At 41.0% G+C, this 19391-nt stretch overlaps 1 protein-coding gene across 3 annotated transcripts; it reads left to right on the plus strand.

Annotated features, from left to right (window-relative positions):
• The first annotated feature begins 1096 nt into the window (after positions 1-1096).
• rab39bb (RAB39B, member RAS oncogene family b) lies at positions 1097-17982 on the plus strand. 3 transcript variants are annotated; one of them, XM_030431407.1, is made up of 4 exons: positions 1097-1697; positions 6428-6699; positions 10516-10696; positions 12110-17982. In XM_030431407.1, the coding sequence occupies exons 2-4, from the start codon at positions 6485-6487 to the stop codon at positions 12353-12355; spliced, it is 642 nt and encodes a 213-aa protein (XP_030287267.1). In that variant the 5' UTR covers positions 1097-1697; positions 6428-6484; the 3' UTR covers positions 12356-17982. The 3 variants fall into 3 exon arrangements, with proteins under 3 accessions (XP_030287267.1, XP_030287266.1, XP_030287265.1); XM_030431406.1 differs by having other exon boundaries at positions 1098-1697; positions 6424-6699; XM_030431405.1 differs by having other exon boundaries at positions 1099-1697; positions 6420-6699.
• Positions 17983-19391: the final 1409 nt, after the last annotated feature.

The raw sequence follows: 19391 nt of genomic DNA on the forward strand, positions 1-19391 counted from the left end.
TACTCCATGACTGCCACTGTCGACTCTCACAGATTAACACTGAAGCTCTGTGTTGACCCCAAAGTGTTGATTGGTCACTTAAAAAACATACAAACTTCAAACTGAATGAACTTTGAGCATTAACCAGGGTAGTAACCAGGATTTTAGAAATGCTGAGATGATGCTCCACAACCCCATACTGAGAAAATTGGGAAGACTAAAAAAATACATAACTCTATGTATTTCTCTGCATTTTGACAGGAGCGATAATCACTTAGGAAATAATATCATTTGCAGCAAATTAGACTCATATTCTGACAAAATAAGAAACACACATAGACGTTTTTCTTTACTTATTAAACTCATTTCAAATTAATTATATGCTAAAAAAAATGACTTACCATCACTTAATGATAACAAAAATAACCAGAAAATATATAGTTTATTAGACTGAGCACGGTAATTTCACTGAACAGAAACAATAACGTGGTTCATAAAACATTTATTAGGCAGTTGTCAAGGTTAAAAACATCAGTTACAACTGACCTCCAGCCAAATCGTGTTTCTACATGAACTACACTGTATTTATTATTCATTTACAAAGAAAGAAACATGTTATGATAAATAGTTTATTAAGCATTTTATCATCACCTCGTGTCTATGACCTCATCGGATCGCGACAAGATCCACAAAATCCAACGCACACCCACAAAAACTGAAGGTTCTGTGTTGAAACTGTAAAAAAAAACAAAAAAAAACTACACTTCCCAGCTTGCAGCTCTCGCACTTCCGCGTCTGCGCACTAGTGCCGGCGCAGTGAGTGTGCAGCTTCCCTCTTGTTGAGCAGCTCGAAACACAAGGTAGAAACTATAATAAATCAATTTAAAAAAACACTTTTATATTATTTCACTAAACTAGTCGTGTTTGTTTCTGATGCTTTTTTAATCTCGGCTTTTATTAACTTACTGAAACACACCCAGACTGTTATCAAACATATTCCTGTCTCTTATTCCGACATTTTAAACCGACTAAAACAATAATAACAGCCAGATTGTCCTCGTTACGTGTTCAGATGAATCGCCCCCCCCCCCCCGCCGCCTGTTGTTTCTACTCGCCACAGTCGCCGTGCGCCTCTCCGCGGTCCTTTACGGTAGTGGTACTGATGCGGGATGAGTCAGGCTATATGATGCTGCTGCTACTGCTGCCATTTCATCAGCGGCGAAAGCCCACAAACACACGGCCAACACACACGCGACACCGCGGGATTCCCCTCTGACAGCCGGCCTCCTGCCCTCACACACGGCCGAGCAGAGCGCGCAGGCTGCGGGGACGTTTGATTCGTGGCTCCGGTGGAGAAAAGAGAAGCGCACGATCCGGGTTTTCTTTTTTTTTTTTTAAATCGCACCTGCTCTGGATGCGTTTTTCCTCCCTCAGCTCTAAATCGGGCCTGACGCGAAGGAAGGGACTCAGCCCTGGACTCCAGGACTCCAGGGCCTCCTGCTGCTGCTGCACACCAGGATCTGCTTCTTCAGGATCTGCGAGACGAGCATCGAGTCCCGGAGGGTTCGAGGGGGGGTGTCTCGGTTTGTTCTGCAGGGCCCGATCCACACAGACCCGTCGGTGCCATGGAGCCCACATCAGCCTGGTCCTGAGGACGCAGCGTCAGAGAAGAGCGGACCCACTCCGGCCTAAGCTGCCCTCCTGCTCCGAGTAGGCAGGTTTGTAAAGTCTTTACAGCTCTTCTACATGATCATGCAGCCTGATCGTGGCTCCTTCAGAAGGCCTGTTTAAAGCCATGATCTAATAATAGCCTGATCTTTATTACAGAAAAGCCTTTATTCTGTTTATATGCGACAATCTCGACGTGTTTCCCGACGTGATGTGATTGAAAACACACAGAATCCAGATATAATAACAACAACAATAATAATAATGATAATAATAATAATGATGATGATGATGATGATTAGAGTCCAGCACATGATGTTGTGGACGCAGATGTGAGCCTCCAGACTGCATCCGGTGTTGAGAGCCCCCGACACGGCTGCCATTCACTCCCATGTTTGCATACCGACCGAGCTACGCAACCCGACTCCAGCGGGACACAGAGGGGGCTGATGGGAGGCTGCGTGAGGCTGCGTGAGGCTGGATGGCTGCCCGGTCAGGGAGGGCTGTAGTGTGTAGAGTAGAGTAGAGATACAGCGGACAGGACACACCACTGTGTGAAGTCCAATGGTGGAAGAAGAAGCAGCTCAAAAACAAACCAGAAATACTCTGTTACAAAGTCAAAGTACTCCAAATGTATAAAATGAACCAGTCTTTATGCAAAATGCTCGATTTAAGAAAGACATCTGGCTTTTATAATTACTGAGGACTCCATCTGTCATATGTCACCTAAATATCACAGCTGGTACTTTGATTTGTTGTATTTTTGTAACCTGAATCTGCAAAGTAACTAGTAACTTAAAGGTGCCACTGGAGAGAAAAGTTGATACTAGTTACTTTGCGAAACAGCAAATACTACCAAAATAAAACAGGATGCGATAAGTTACGATAACGTGAAGTAAAATGAGCTCAGCTGCGATACTTATGGGATACGTAGACGATGAAATGCTTCAGGCGATTGTTCTTTTACTTTTACTCCAGCACAGATTTTCAACGCAGCACTTTCACTAGCTTTTTGAAGAGTTGAGAAAAATCGACTTTTATTTACAAACTATCCCCTTTAAGTTGTCAGATAAATAGGGCCCTAATTTTGTTTTTTCCCAAATTCTGTTTTGCTGTTTTAATTTTTGGGAATTCCATTTTTTCCGTTTGAATTTTTGGGAATCACTATTTTTTTTTTTAACCTTTTACTCTTATTATACTACCAAAAACAGTGTGTTTTTAATGTAAATGACTAAAATGTACACAAATTAAATAGAAATTACCGTAAATATATTGAGGTGACAAACACATTTCCTCAATACTGTACCATGCAGTACAGTAAAGTAAAGTGCATCAAAAACATTTTGACTTCAAAAAGTAAATTCGTTAAAAAGTAGATTCCGTTTTAATCGGCCAATTCCGCGATTCCGTCCGCGATTACGTGATCGCGGAAATCATAGGGCCCTAGATAAATGTAGTAAATGTATGCAAGAAGACAACTCTGGGCTCCAGGGGGCGACAACTCTAGTTTATTGGTCGCACCAGTGCACCTAAAACTTAGCCAGTTGATTTTATTTTTTAAAAAGTGGACTATAAGAACTTTATTATGGTCCTTTTCTTCATAGGAGGCATAAAACAGTCACTTTTGGTGTTCTGATTTCTTGGTAGCTAACCAGGAATCAAGCTCAAGGCAAACAGTTTTTCCAGATTTGTGCTCTCGACGCTCAACGCCCGAAATGTCACCACAGCGCAGCAGCGAAGACGCTCTGATATCAGTGATTTTAATCCAAACCTGCAAAGTAACTAGTAACTAAAAGGATCCGATGAATGTAGTTGAGTATGAAAGACAACACAGGGCTCCAGGGTGCGATGGGTTCAGTCGCATGTGCTCCAAAAAAATTCTGTCAAACGTTTTTTTCCATTGGTTGCACCGGTGCGCCTAAAAATTTGGCAGGTCTGATTTGAAAAGTTATCACAATGTGTGGTCGTATCTGTTGTTATTTACCGTAAGAGAAACAGTTAAGTAATCTAAATCAAACTGTTTTATTGTTGCGGCTCGACGAAGAATTTAGGGGCACAGTTGTAATAATTCTGTGAAGTCCAACGGTGGAGGAATTTCAAAGTAAAAGTCCGTAATTCTAAACTGAACTTGAGTAAAACTACAAGTATAATGTGAATCTACCTAAAGTACAATAAGTTAAAAGTACTAACTGCAAGAATAACTAGTAACTAAAGTAATCAGATGCATGTCATGGAGTATAAACTACAACACAAGGCTGTCAGGGTAAGACTGATTTGGCCGCACATGTGCCAGAAAATCTTTGCTTTCATGGGTGATTTAAACCTGTTTGCAACAATTTACATAATGTGTTATGAAATTCAATTAAATATATCATGGGGTGAACCTGAATTACGTGCGTGGGGCACCTTAATGAAGAAATTAGGTGCACCAGTGCAACAAAAAGTTACTCTGGAGCTCTGCAACATACAGTATGTCTCTGAGCTGAGAAGCGTAAAATGGCGTAAAATGCAAATACTCATGTAAAGTATCAGCACCTCAACATGTCTCTTGAGTACAGCGGTTGAGTAACTGTACTTAGTTACTTTCCACCACTAATTCCACACCCACTTCCTCTGACCTTGCATCAAAAGATCATCGCGTTTTTCTTTTTCTTTTTTTTTTTTTTTACCTTTTTGTCTTAAGTAGCGGAGGAAGTACTCAGATCCTTTACTTACTTAGGTAAAAGCAGAAGTATCCTGGTCTTTAAAAAATACTCCATTACAAGTAAAACGCGCCTGAAGCTCAGTCGAGAGATAATCCTGTTTATCATTAATGTGAAGGAACGCAGGGGGAGATAAGAGCAGCTCGCCATTCATCTGTTAAAGGTCACTGTCACTCTGAGAACACGGGGTTATTTTGAGTCACATCCAGTGTTGGAGGCAGGATTCAAACCCTTAGTTACATCAAAGAGTACAAGTATCTTCTACTTGCTGCTGTACTGTGACATTTAAACAATATTTTACTGTGTGCTGAAGTTGATCATGTAGTCGATGTAGTGGAGGGTAAAAGGCCAATATTATATTTTACTATCACAAAAGAATAATGTCGCATTGAATTCAAATACTCAAGTGAAGTAAAAGTAGTTCACAAAGCTGCTACAGTCGGAATAAGACGCCGGGTCACGCCATTAAACGCCAAAGCCTCGTATCAAAAAGGGGCATTAGGGGACGGCCAATAATCCAAAAAAGGCGGCTCATTAAAAACATCAGTTTACGCCAGCGAGTGACGAGAAAATCGTAAGAGGATTTTCTCTTTTATATCTCGTGGTTTTTTAATTGAATCCAACACAATGAGGCCCAGTGAGCCAGTCGTGGGGGAGGAGGGGGGACGAGGGGGAAAGAGGGTTGGTTTGAGTTAGTCTTAGTGCTGTGGCAGCGTTGTCCTTCATGTTAAAGTGAGATTTGAGTTGTTTTATTACATAGAATATCAAACATTTAGGACTGAAGGGACAAAAGTATTACAGCCTAGTGAAGAGTGTTATTATCCAGAGTCCTGCTGGGTGGAAAATGATGAAGGTTGAGGACAAACCCAGCTGACCCAAAACTGACAACGGAATATTTTACGTACAAGTTTGCTTTTTTTAATCAAAAACATATTGTTGGGTGGTTTGATGTACCTCAAAGTCATACTTGAGTAAAAGTAAGGATGTCATGTTAAATATTACTTTTATAAAAGTGAAAGTAACCTGAAGTAATTGAGTAAAACTGCTCCTGAACGCCTCGTCAGTAGCCCCACATTAACTTCCGTGACTTTGTGACATCACACCACATCACCGTGTCACACATTTGCGAAAATTGTTGTTTTACCTTGTTAAACACAAGGTGTACAAAAGTTTCGCACATTCATTTTCATTGTTGATTGATTGATTATTTTTTTGATAATCAATTAGTTCTTTGTTCTGAAAAATGTAGATTGTTTTTTCCCCCCAAAGCGCAACAAGACGTCCTCAAATGTCTTGTTTTGTCCACGACACAAAGATATTCAGTTAACCGTCAAAGAGGAGAGAAGAAAACGAGAAAATATTCACATTTTTTAAGATGGAATCAAAGAATTTTAACTTTCCTTCCCTTAAAAAAATCCTCAAACGGTTTAATCCATCATTAAAATAGTTGGCAACTAATCAATTTATGGTTGCAGCTCGACACATGAAGAAGAACTGCAGGATGAGATGCTAACGGAAACATTTATACAATTTAGTGTTTCTGAGTGTCCCTGAGAGCTCGCTGCAACACCAGAGGAATAACACCACGAGCCAATTGAGGAAACGTCTTTACAAATTTGCTGACGCTAAGTGAGAAAACACAAACAAATACAGGAACTTTGCGAGTAGCAAAGACGACGAGTTGTCTCTGAAAAGTGACGAACGCCACGCAATAAAAACCAGGATGTCCTTTAATACACACCAGGGACAGGAAGTCAGAGCATGTGTAATGTATGTAAAATATTGCATTTTGAAAGTAAATTGCCCAAATCTTGTCAAAATGCATAGATTTATACTGATGGATGGATGGATGGATGGTGGGGGGCCAGGACCTCCTCATGTTTAACATCCTTGGCTGCGGCCCTGTCCACTACCACAACATTGTATCAGAGTACTCGAGTTACTACATTTAGTTACTTTTCAAATAAGACGTTATAAGAAGTAAATCTGAAATATATAAAATAGGACTATAATAGACGACTGATCTGTTGTTGGTCTCAATTTCTGTTTCTCTCTCTCTCATGCACGCAGAAAGACAGACAGACAGACAGACAGCGGTGAGAGCGACAGACAGACAGACAGGCAGCAGCCAAGTCATGGAGGCGATATGGCTCTATCAGTTCCGGCTGATCGTCATCGGGGACTCCACGGTGGGCAAGTCGTGTCTGATCCGGCGGTTCACGGAGGGCCGCTTCGCCCAGGTGTCGGACCCCACCGTCGGCGTGGACTTCTTCTCCCGGCTGGTGGAGATCGAGCCCGGCAAGCGGATCAAGCTGCAGATCTGGGACACAGCGGGTCAGGAGCGCTTCAGGTGAGGACAGCTGGCGGAGTGTGTGTGTGTGTGTGTCCGTTAATATCCGTGTTTTATTGCATGATGTGACCACAGGGTGACCCTGGTGCTGAATGGTGAGATAACACATGGTCATTTATGGCATTTGTTTGAGATAGGACGTTTAAAGCCAAAATACCGTAAAGTAACTAATATAGCGCACTTTTAATGTCCCCTGTGGCGAAAGTTACCAGACTCCCTTTAAAAATCGCTCAGTTTTGTGAGATGTTGCGTTTGAAGGGACTTTATAAACTTTGTGAAATGCTGTCAATGACGAATTCTTAGCTCTTTGAACTTTAGAGTAAACTCGGCATTCAATGCAATACATCAAATATTTTTTTTCCTGGTAAAAAGTGTTAATTTGGCATTTGGTGTAAATACAGTGAGCAGTAACCAGTACAGACTACTTCTCTGTCATCTGTGGATAAAGTCCCCAGACTCCCCATTTGTTTTAGATGAGATGAGGTTAAATAATAATTCAGATCAATAGTTAAAAGTTACAATACAACACTGCAAAAATAAGTTAAAAAAACCTGCATCCTAAGAAGTGTTATGAGCAAAACTTTAGAATTAATAGTAAAGGTTCTCATTACAATACTATTTCTGATGCATTCATGTGTAAGCAGCATGTTGATGTTATAGCTTGTTGAGGGTGAGCTGATCAAAAACATATTGTTGGGAGGTGTGATGTACCTCAAAGTCACAATTGAGTAAAAGTAAAGATACCGTCTTAAAATATTACTTTTGTAAAAGTAAAAGTTACCAGAAGTACTTGAGTAAAACTGCTCCTGAACGCCTCGTCAGTACACGGTCACTACATCACCGTGTCACACAGTTGCGAAAGTTGTTGTTTTACCTTGGTTTACACAAGGTGCACTATAGGTTTAAGGCATTAATTTTCATTGTTGATTCATTAATTAGTTTCTCGATAATGAATTAGTTCTTTGCTCTTTGAAATGTCGATCAGTTTTCCCCAAAGCGCAACATGACGTCCTCAAATGTCTTGTTTTGTCCACAACACAAAGATATTCAGTTAGCCGTCAAAGAGGAGAGAAGAAAATAAGAAAATATTCACAAAGAATTCAAACTTTTCTTTCCCTTAAAGATCCTCAAACGGTTGAATCAATCATTAAAATAGTTGGCAACTAATCAATTAATAGTTGCAGCTGAAATCAACACATGAGGAAGAACTGCAGGATGAGATGCTAACTGATACATAAAAGTGACCTTAATCAGGTGCTTTACTGACAGGTGATTTCTGGGAGATGCAGTGCAGAATCTCAGCTGTTTGGCACCACAGATGTCCCTGCACACTGAGGAAAATGAGGAACTTGTGGTTTATCAAGGTTTATTCTGATTTATTTTGAAACTGAAATACGGAAACGTTTCTCCCACATCATGTGGATGTGAACAGAGACCTGTGACCTCCTCTGGAAAGTGAAGAAATATATAATTTTCTCATGGAAATCAACAGAAAATAAAGAATATGTGACATTAGATAAGAGGTGAACATCAGAGAAAAATAGTGTCAAAGATTTGCAAGGAAAGAGGCATTTATGTATCACAGAAGTTGTCTAAAATTCAGGTTCTATGCATATTTTGTTAATTAGAACTTAAATGTTAAGGAACACAAAGTGCTCTGAACCTGGAGCCTGGAGGTCTCAAAACTTGAATTACTAGCTGGGACAACAGAAAGAGCAGTTATTCAAATGAGGTTTGAGGTGGTACAAGCAGAGAGAAAATGACCAGAGGGTCCGTTTCTGATGAGTAAACAGATCAAAGTGCTGCTAATAGTCCGAGGAAGAATAACAGAACCGTTTTTTGGGGGTAAAAAGTCCAAAGGGGAATTTTTGTATTTCATTGTTGACAAGTAATTTTGTTTTGTTATATATATCGTTATCAGGATAAGAGACTTTTTATAATCTCTAAATTTGTATAGACGTAAGTACTATGCCCGGCTACTATATAGCCTAAATAAAATTAAGTATGAAATATAGAATACTGTTATGGTCGCCTGTGAAGACAGACTCCCTTTAAAAATTTCTCAATTTTTTGAGTTGTTGCTTTAGGGCAAACTTTATAAACTTTGTGAAACACTGTCTACAACAAATTCTTAACGAGATGAGCCTTCTTGTTAATTCGGCGGTCAATACACTATATTAAGTCCTTTCTTTCCTTGTAAGAAGTGTCAGTTTGGCTCGGCGTCGCCTGTCTGCTTCTGATCACACTACTCATACTAAATGTATGAAGGAAGACAACATTGTATTGACAGTAAGCATGTAAAATTGTACAAATACAGTAAACAGTAACTAATATAGGAAACTTCTTTGTCGCCTGTGGAGAAAGTCCCCAGACTCCCTTTAAAAATCGCTCAATTTTGTGAGATGTTGAGTTAGGGGAAACTACATAAACATTGTGAAACACTATCTACAACAAATTCTGAACGAGTTGGGCCTTCTTCTAAATTCGGCATATGTTTAACATCTGATTCTTTCTTTTTTTAAACCCTAACCTCATCATTTAAAAGTACAGGAATTGCTAAAAATGCAAATTTCCCCCCCATCAGCACATAGAGGCGGTGTAATAAAGCCGGGATGATGCATATCTCACGGACTAAAAATGCATCTTTCACACATGCTTGCACACATTCCCACTCACACAGTCAGCCCTACTCATCATCCTGTCAGGAGGCGACTGGTCTCACCTGTCAGCATGATTAGTGTCTCCATGGGAACCGCAACACATCTCTCTGCGAACCGAAGGACAAATCCGTTTCAGCCATTTTCAAGAGAGAATCTGAGCAAATAAATCTGCGTTCTTAATATTTATATTGAGTTGTGAAATGACTGAACTTTTGAGTTAACCCAAGCTTACCTATGTCCTGAAACAGCACCACAAGGAGTTTAATACAATTGTTATAAGCTGTCCCTCCTGTGAGTCTATTCATCTTGAAAGTGGCAGGTTTAAAGCTCCCTGATAGCACACTTTGATTGACTGTGGTAGCCATTTTGACTCGTGCACTGTAGCCATTTTGGGAAAGTATTTAAGTTCCATAAGTTCTGACACATTTTTAAATATTTTGGAATTTTGTGACAGTGTCGTGTGGCTCGCCTCTGAGTTAAATCCCCCTCGTGTGCCTCGTTTTTTCCTTTCTCCTACTGACGACGCAGATCTCATCTTAGTCACTGTTGCTTCGTCTCTGTAGTCTTATTTATACATACATGTGTGTGTCGAATTGAATGAATCACTCCTCCGTCCTCAAGTTCTGCCACACACTCCTCCTCTCTCGCCGCGTCCTTCTCCTGCTTCCTCTTTCGCGACACGTCTCTACCCCGACTCTGTAGTTTTTGCTTCTCGTTATATCTGTGTTGACGTTCTCTCCGCGAGGATGTTGTGGGGAGACGGGCGCATCAGAAGCGGGTCGATGTGTCACGTCTTGTTAAAACCCAGCAGCACTTCTCCTCCGGGACGCGTCGCAGTGTTTGCTTTGTAAAGTCAAAACACTGCAATTCTAGCTTGGGCTCGACTGATATTAATTTTTAATGGTTGATACTGATATCGTTGCACAGTTGTTTGTACAGTTATTCACTACTGATTCTTGGTGCGTTGCTGATATATACCATTTTATATTCAGTTTAAGTTAGTAAGAGACACAACAAATGCATCACATGTCCTATTAATTTGTAAGATTCAAAATCAGGCCACTTCTACTTTGGTGAAAAAGGAAAAAAGCCAAGTTGTATGACTCGCTCCTGACCCTAATCTTTATCTTCTGCTATATGTCCGCATCCTCTGCAGGTCCATCACCAGGGCTTACTACCGTAACTCTGTGGGCGGGCTCCTCCTGTTCGACATCACCAACCGCCGATCCTTCCAGAACGTCCACGATTGGCTGGAGGAGGCTCGCAGCCACGTCCAGCCGCACAGCATCGTCTTCCTCTTGGTGGGGCACAAATGCGACCTGGAGGCACAGCGCCAGGTGTGTACAGTGTGGGAACCATTCAAAGGGCTTTGTTGAGGATGGTGGCGGTTTTTAAATGTTACGTAATACAGTCTGCGGCGTTAAAAATAACCTTTTGTTCAAATTTAGATCAGCGCACGTTTGGATCAGAAGCGGGTTGTCATGGTTTATTTCATTCCCTCGAGGCAGCTGGCAGACAGAAAGCAAAAATATCACCACTGAAACGTAGACATTACAGGATGACACTGCAAAAAATGTCCCGCACATCAGCAGGACTGAAATCAAATAAACCAGCTCACTCCATTTCATCTCTATGTTCAATCTACTGCCACATTTAAGTGACCATGTTATAAATCTGCCTGCAATTGGTGAAGGGTGTTCATGCACAGAGCCACAGTGGTTAAAGTGTTGGACACAAGGATCAATATTCATACAAAAGGAAGGCTTTCGCACACAAGTGGAAGTACTTGCCATTAAACATTGAATTGTCTTTACTCTGGTCATAACATTTACGCTCTGGTTAGGTTCAGGCACAAAAACACTTGGCCAGGGTTTTGAAAACATCATGGTTTGGCTTAGTATACCTGTTTTGGTCGCCACTATCACAGATGGAGATGGTCAAACTATCCATGAAAAATACCGTGTTTTGTTGCCACAAAAAATGGCTGGCAATATCCCCAAGTGTCCTTCAAAATATCCAGCGGCATGACTCAAACTGCTGTCAACCATTTGGTGACATTGCTGGCTTTAATAACTGAGTCAGAATCTTGTTATTTTTCTCCTTTGGTACAATTTGTTTGGGCATATCTGAGATCTGAAGACACCAAACACATAATGGTGCACACCACACTACTAATACCGAGACACTTTTAAAAGGGATTTTGGAGGAATTCTGGAGCAGTTTCTTTGGGGTAGGAACTTCATCTGACCTCGATTTGACCCAACTACAAGGCATACTCTTCGAGCTTGAGCTAAGCATCTCCTGTAGTCAGATGCGCTTTGCTTACTTCACATAGATTAACTAAATTGATAGCAGCTTACCAGAGAATGAACCAAGCTCTAACCAGGAACAAAAAAACCTTTCCTGATGGATATTGCGGTAGATAAGACCTTTAAGACCTTCTTCCTGTGTTTGATTTCTCACTAATGCTCCAGACACATCTAACCAATAGTGGAGTCGGCAATCTTACATAGTTTGTGGTGATGTTGGTTTGCTTTCATTTTTTGTGTAATAAGAAACCAAATCAACAAGAAAACACAAAAATCTTCCCAGAGGAATTTGGACCAGAGCAACACTTTGCGATCCTAAATTCCTGGGGTTGTTTGACTGACTGAAAAAGGGCAGTTCCTGAGAATCTGGATCTATAGGCTTCTATTCAGAGGTTGTATAGTTATAGTAATAGTTTAATCTCACCTCATTTGATCTTCTAGGTGACTCGCCAGGAAGCAGAGAAGTTGGCGGGGGCATATGGGATGCGCTACGTCGAGACGTCGGCCCGTGACGCCATCAACGTGGAACATGCCTTCACCGAGCTGACCAGAGACATCTTCGCCCTGGTGCGGTCCGGCGATATCACAATCCAGGAGGGCTGGGAGGGCGTGAAGAGCGGGTTTGTCCCCAATGTGGTTCACTCCTCAGAGGAAGTGACCAAGAGTGACCGCCGCTGTCTATGTTGATCTGGGAAGAGTTTCGGGACTGAAGGTGAATCCAGGAAGGATTCAGAGGGGAGTGGCTGACGGACTGAGGTGTCAGCCCTCTGACTGAAAGTGTTGGTAACCCTCTAATGTTATTTCTTAAGACTGGAAACAGAGGAATTTCCATGAAGAGGATGGTAGAAGGCGGAGAGGACCACCTTGAGCAAGGGGTGGATGACTGAAGGGTTGTGCCCATTCCTGTATACCTTTTATTTCTCAGAGTGGAAGGATCACAGAGGCTCATTTACTTGTGAGGGCTCCCATGATTCAGTCCCTTCAGTTTTTTTGGGCTTGTTGCCTGAAAACCCCTGAAAGTCTTAGGAAGGCCTTAGAAAGAGGACAGAGACACTCTTGACTGGTTCGATCTTTCTTTCTTTCTTCCTTCATCTCTTCCTTCACCTCTCCTCCCATTAATCCTTAACCTCCTCCTCTCCTCCAATATGCAATTACATGATCACATACGAAAAAAACGATCACTTTTACGTTCCAACATCCTCCTCGCACATATCAGTCAAGGTTTAGTCAACACCTTTAGGTTGAAGCGCCATCCTTTACAAGAGTTGTTTTTCTCTTGAGCTGACATTTTGCTCCACATTCCACGATCAGAGCTCAATGGAGGAGTCCTGGAGGTCCTATATATAACGAGGGAAGATGGTTTCCTTCACGGGGACCACGTGCATTTTTCGTTGGAGCAAGTTAGGCCTCCAGTGAGCTCAATGACATTGACTACATGGTTATATCCACTATCATTCTGCTAAATACCGCACTATAACGAAGCATCTTCACCCATCCTAACGGACTCCTGAAGCAGGACGAGACAACGTGTACAGCTTGACTGACCGAGGTAGACTTGCCGGACTAGCTCCTAACTGTCTGCCTTCCCCAATAGGGATGTTGGATCCAGAAAGCACCTTAATAGCCAAGTCCACCTTAAATGTGGAGCCTCATGTGTGACTTTTGAAGGGTGCTAAACAAGCTGGAGATGTATTTCTTGAAAGCAGAGCAAACAGAGAGGGACCAGACCGCGGACTCCACAGAAGAACCACATTATCCACAATGCACGCATTCGGACAATATAATCATGCAAAGACAGTCCCAACTAGCAGGCATTATTAAATCAGGCCAACATGGCAACAAGCACGAGGGAACGACACGGTTGGATTTTGATTTGATTTTGTGTGTGTGTGTGCTCAAGCGAATCAAACCTTTATTTTCATTCCGATGCTCTCCAATGCTACATGCTGATGTAACCGGCACAGTTACGTGGGAATATTTTTATCACACTTAAACTTAAAGGAAGATTCCACCTGAAAATACTACCTACTCACCCTCATGCTGAAGGAAAGTTGAAAGATGAAGTTTCGTAGTCCACAAAACATTTCCGGAGCTTCACAGCAAAACAGTGTTGCAACGTTCTCCCATACAACTGAAGTAGATGGGGACTTGAAAAAAAAAGAAAGAAAGATACAAAATGGCTTTTAAACAGCAACAAAACCAAGTCTTTGGAGGCCCTGAGATAAGCAACATAGCGCGCACTCCATCTGGAGTGGTTGCAAGAGCTCTTCAGTGCATGAAGGGTGTAGATAAAGACTTTTACGAATCGATTTGGGATCTCAGGGATTCCCGGAGACTTGGATTATACCTGGCAAACTGTACAGAGCCAGTTTATTTTTGTTGTTGTTGTTTTTGCACGATCTAATACAAGTCCCCATCTATTTGAATTGTTTAGGAGGACGCTGTAACACTGTTTTGCTGCAAAGCCCCAGAAATGTTTTGTGGACTGCGAGACTTTACCTGACCTTCCATCAGAATGGGGGTGAGGAGGTAATGCCTGAATTTTCATTTTTTGGTTGAACTTACCCTCTAATGTCTTAGAAGGTGGTTTTAGATGGACTCATTTGTCTTTGACAGACGCTGTCTTGCCAGATTATTGGGTACACCGAGCTAAAACTTATGACTTCTAACACAACTGTCCTGCAATACATGTTCAGTTTTTGTTTAAGCTGTTTTAGAGCGGTGTTGATTCAACTATAATTCTGAAGGTTTGTGGTGTGGGTTAATTTATTTTTGCATCACACTAACAGGTGTTAGTTCTTCAACCAACCCTCTTGGATATAAATAGGTTGAAACTGAAACTGAATTTACCCTCTAAAATGACTAACTGTGGCAGGGCTGTTGCATTATTTTTTAGCTAGGTGTACGTGATAAACTGGGTACCTAGTGTTCGTGATCTTCATTCCTTCCCATTGTTACTCTGTCAGTGAGCAGTCTGCAGAAGAAGACACTGCTAGCTCAAATTAACTGTCTCCCAACAGTGATTTGTCTCACACCCACAGGATCATACAGGAGGTGTAACATGCTGTTGTAGCATTCTTCTTCTCCCTGAGATTTCAAATGACACCTGTAAAGGGGGCTGACGAGCAGATCCAAAATGTATCATGTTGCTACTTTGTTTATAGACGAGCAGTGAGGTCTTGGCAGGTGTTCGCCATCACCAGTTAAAGACAAAACACCTGCTGTGACATGTGTCAAAGGTGTGGCCAACATGCTTAAAGGTTTTTTCCCGCTCCGTGTGGTTCCGTGTGAATCTTTCCTTTTAAATAGGTGTTATTTTGATTTTACACTAAAGGGAAATTTCTGTATTTTTAAACCCCCGGTCCCATATTTACATGTTTTGATGTGTGTAGTATTCAAATATTCCAGACGTTTTTGAATTGGTCCAGTAGATTACGACTGCAATCTAACTGTGACTGTCAGACTCACATCCACTGAAAGTTCTTGTTTTTTGGCACTGACCATCTTGAGGTTGCTATTTTAAGTGTCTGACAATACTACGAAAACAAGTCCGATGGGGAAAGACCTGTTTGTTAAAGAGTGAAATCATTTTTGCAAGTCTCGCTTTCAAATCTCGAGCGATGTGAGTTGCTGCGGGAAGACGATGGTGGAAAGAATTGAAGAGAGGAATTTGGAGTTTACTTAGAGGAGCTGCCAGCAAGAATCTATTCCTAGAGTCATAGCGGAATATTTAACTGATCTGACAAACTCAATGAGGCGACACCTGCAGCAACTCACCTCTCGCGGGATATCAGAACGAGAACTCACCTTGAATAAGACTCACAAGTGGTGAGTTGTTGCAGCTGTTGCCTCATCTAGATTGTCAAAATATGTTAGTCAGCCATGGCTTTGTTAATGAATTCCTGCAGTCAGTTCCTCGAAGAAGAACTCCAAACTCTTTCTCTCCAACTCTTTCCACCATGATCTTCCTGCAACAATCTGCATCTCGCGAGATTTCAGAGTGAGACTTTGTAGGAACCGTTACTGGTCAGTAGCGAAAACAAGCACTTTAATAGGATTTAGGTTTTGACTGTCACAGTTGCCCCAAAGAATTACATAAACTGAGGCGGACTACTGGACCGATTCCAAAACCTTTGTAGTTAGTATGAATCATTTACACACCAAATCAACTAAATATAGGGCAAAGCTTAAAATAAGAGAATTCCCCTTTATATGTTTCCATGCAAAACTCAAGATGTCAACTGTCGTTTGTTTAAAATGCCAAGGAGAAGCAGAGGCGGTGAATCACACCCGTTTCATCGGCCGCAGATCACGAAGAGCAAAACGTTTATGTCGTATGAGTTGGCGGGCGACTCGTCTGCTCGATAGATAACACCAGTAATCCACCAGTAGATTTCCATTTTAACGAGACATTCTTATGAAATTACCAAATATAATCATCTGTGTCATGTTTTTTTTGTTTTTGTTTGTGAGACACATCGACCTTCATATAAGAAGGAACAGAGAGACTTTTAGCAATTAAATGTACGTTAACTTATCTACCATAAGTACCTGGACGGCTTTGTGAAGATCTGTATGTCTAAACACCTTATTTAAGCATTTGTTCTTTTTTATATTATTTTATTGGTATTCTATTTTAAAATTCTTTTTCATCTTTAATCTACACGGTCCTTAATCAACGTCTGTGCTTGTGTTTTTGCTGTTCTTCTCTTTTAAATGAATTCATCCAAGGCCTTTCCCAACGTGGTTCATCATTATTCTGCACGTCAGTGAGGAAACTTCAAATTCAAGTGCTTCATTTTCTGTATGCCTTCTTTTCACATGTCTCCAAAGACCTCTGCTTGTGTTATCTTATTTTTAACATGAATGTATCCGGAGGGGAAGAGGTGAGATTTTTACACCGAGTTGTCGTAGGAGAAGATGTGTCGACGTGCGAATGGGAAACATTGTGCTGGTCAAAGCGACGCGCCCATTTCCCCTCACAAGAAGCCGATCCAAATGTTCTGAGACTCGATGGAAAATGATTCAAATGACGGTCCATTCCCACTGCTGTACACACTGCTTACAGAAGATTCAGAGAGTACAGATCGATCTGAAACAATCCTTCCAGGAATAATAGTAATAATGATAATAATAACGATAATAAAAAAGTTCTCCCTGATGCTCTCATGTTTTTGAAATCCGACATTGAGGGTTGTTTTTTCGGTCTGTTTTCCTTTCTCTGCTCGCTGTTTCGTCACCAGAGCTTTCAAACGCTCCCAAGTGGACGTCATGGAGCAGACAGTTCAGAAGTGTGAAGGTCTGCGTGGGTGGGTGTGGATGCGTTCTCCTATGTGTGTGTGTGTGTGTGTGCGCAGCTCATCCTTAAGGGCTGCCAAGGCTCTTTAACCAGATGTCAGCCGGCCGGTAGTTCTGCTCTGCTGTACAGCACCCAGTTTGATATCTCTAAGCTCTGTTATATCTCGCTTTGACTTACAGCCGTTCCGCCTTTTGGGAAGTGAGCTTATTTGCTTTCTAGCCGCAAAACTGATACTACTCTGCAACTGCCAGCAGCCTGTTAGCTTAGCTTAGCATTGCACAAAGATTGGAGACAAGGGCTCCCTCCAAAAGGAACAAAGTCCACCTACCAGCCCCATTAAAGCTCGCCAATTAACACACAAAATCTCGCTTTAGAGGTGCTAGTAGGTGTATTTTTTTTTAAAGGATCTTACTCTACGCACTTTTAGTGAATGTAACTTTGACTGTCTCAGTTGCCCCAAAGGATTACATTGCAGTCATTGCAGGATCACAACACGACTTTGTAAGCCACGGATTGTCGTTTTTACACTCTGGTTTTTGTAGGGATTAAACAAAACAAGATACAATGTGTTAATCTGTGAGCTTTAGTGAAGCTAGTGGGTGGATTGTTATTTTAGGCTAGCTGTTTCCCTCTGTTTAGTCTTTAAGCTAAGCTAAGCTAACTAGCTGTGGGCTGGAGCTTCATCTTCAGTGTAAAGGGTGGCGTCAGTGTTCCAATACATCGCCACACAGAAACGACTGAATAGGTTGATTGCTTGCGACTTCCAAACTAAGATACGTCGAACGTTTTCCAAATCAAAATGACTGCTGTGGCGTCACACGCTCACAGTTTGTTGGATGAGGCAGGAAAAGCATAAGAAGCTGCTTTCGACACACCTGGTTGTTCCTCTGATGAGGATTTGTTGCAATCTTCTCATCTTATTCACAGCAAGAAAAGCATACAAGCGTCCTTCCCAAAATGTTGAACTATTCATTTAAGTAGCTACAATTAAAAATAAAAAGTCTCTGAAATGTCACGTTTTGGCTTCACTTTTTGACTCCCTCCGAACAAATGTCATGCTTCCTTATTCATTTGTGTTGTTCCCTTAATATATGTTAAAGGTCCAGTCTTTAAGATAGTTGATTGTTGGGTCTCAGTACCATCTCGTCAAAGACTGACACAAATTTGGCCTCTAAGCCTTTACTTTCATTCATGACTCCATGACTTTCTTTTAGATGAGCTACACCACAATAGATTGACAGAATTGTAAAGTACCCTGTTACTACAAAAAGGAGATGGAGGTGTTTTGAATGTTTCCTAATCTTCCTGTTAACGCTCTTGGTTGCATCTCCATATTTGGTAAATTAAGATGAATTGGTCAAATAGATATGCGATGAAAAGTCTACGGAAGCCCTGAAGAGGAAGGGAGGAATTTTTTATTCTGGTGATCAATTTTCAAAGTCTGATCTAAATAATTTTCTCTCCTCTGTTTATGAGAAGTGGTGGAGAAAATACGTTTTGCCAGGATAATCTGCATCAATCCTGCGTCAACAGAACTTTTTTTCTATGTTGAATCGAGTGAAAATAAAACTTTCTTTTTTTTCTTTTTTTACAAAAAGTGAAAAAAAAATGAAAAAATTTGGGGGAAAAGACAATTTCTTTATTCTTTTATTTGTCTCATGAATTTTCGTTGAGAAAAAATCCCCTGAAAGAATGAAAAATCAGTTTCACGCATGAAAATATCACAGATGAAGAAACAAAATAAAATGAAGGTACTTAGAAAGATTATCCTGGCAAAACTTTGTTTTCCACTCAAGTCATGAACACGGGAGAGAAAACAATTCAGCAATTTAAATCAAACTTAGAAAAAGTCTTCAGTTGCCTCTCAGGGCTTCCGTACATATCTTTTGTGGCCTTTCTGCTTTTTAGGATTAATTAACCTTTTTAAAATATGCATTAATGTAATTTAACAGCTCAGTTTCTCTTCACTAAAGAGGTTAATATATTGGAGAGACATGGTTTTATAGAACAACAACTTTATTTTTCTATAAACAAAAACCAAGCAAAGTTTTATTGGTTTGGTTTCGGAGAAAATGCACTCGAAGGCTTCATTTTCCCACTTCCAACACTGCCTGAATGCTCAGCGGAAACATTAAACCCCCATGACACTTTTAAAAGGAGAGCTGGGAGTTTATTGTTGGATCACTATTTAAAAGAATTTCCTTCAATCTTAAAATGACAGATCTGTGAAGCACATCTTCCCCATCATCTCTATTTTGTGCTGAGATGTGTCATAAACGTGTCATAAATGTGCAATATGGGCAGAACACACATCCTAGTCAGGTCTTATTCTGAATCGTGTTTTACTGGAATCGGATGATGGTAGCTCTACCATCATCTGATTCCAGTAAAACACGATTCAATCAGAGTGTAAAATAAGCAGCA

This window comes from Sparus aurata, chromosome 10, assembly GCF_900880675.1.
Source record: "Sparus aurata chromosome 10, fSpaAur1.1, whole genome shotgun sequence".
Lineage (NCBI taxonomy): Eukaryota > Metazoa > Chordata > Actinopteri > Spariformes > Sparidae > Sparus > Sparus aurata.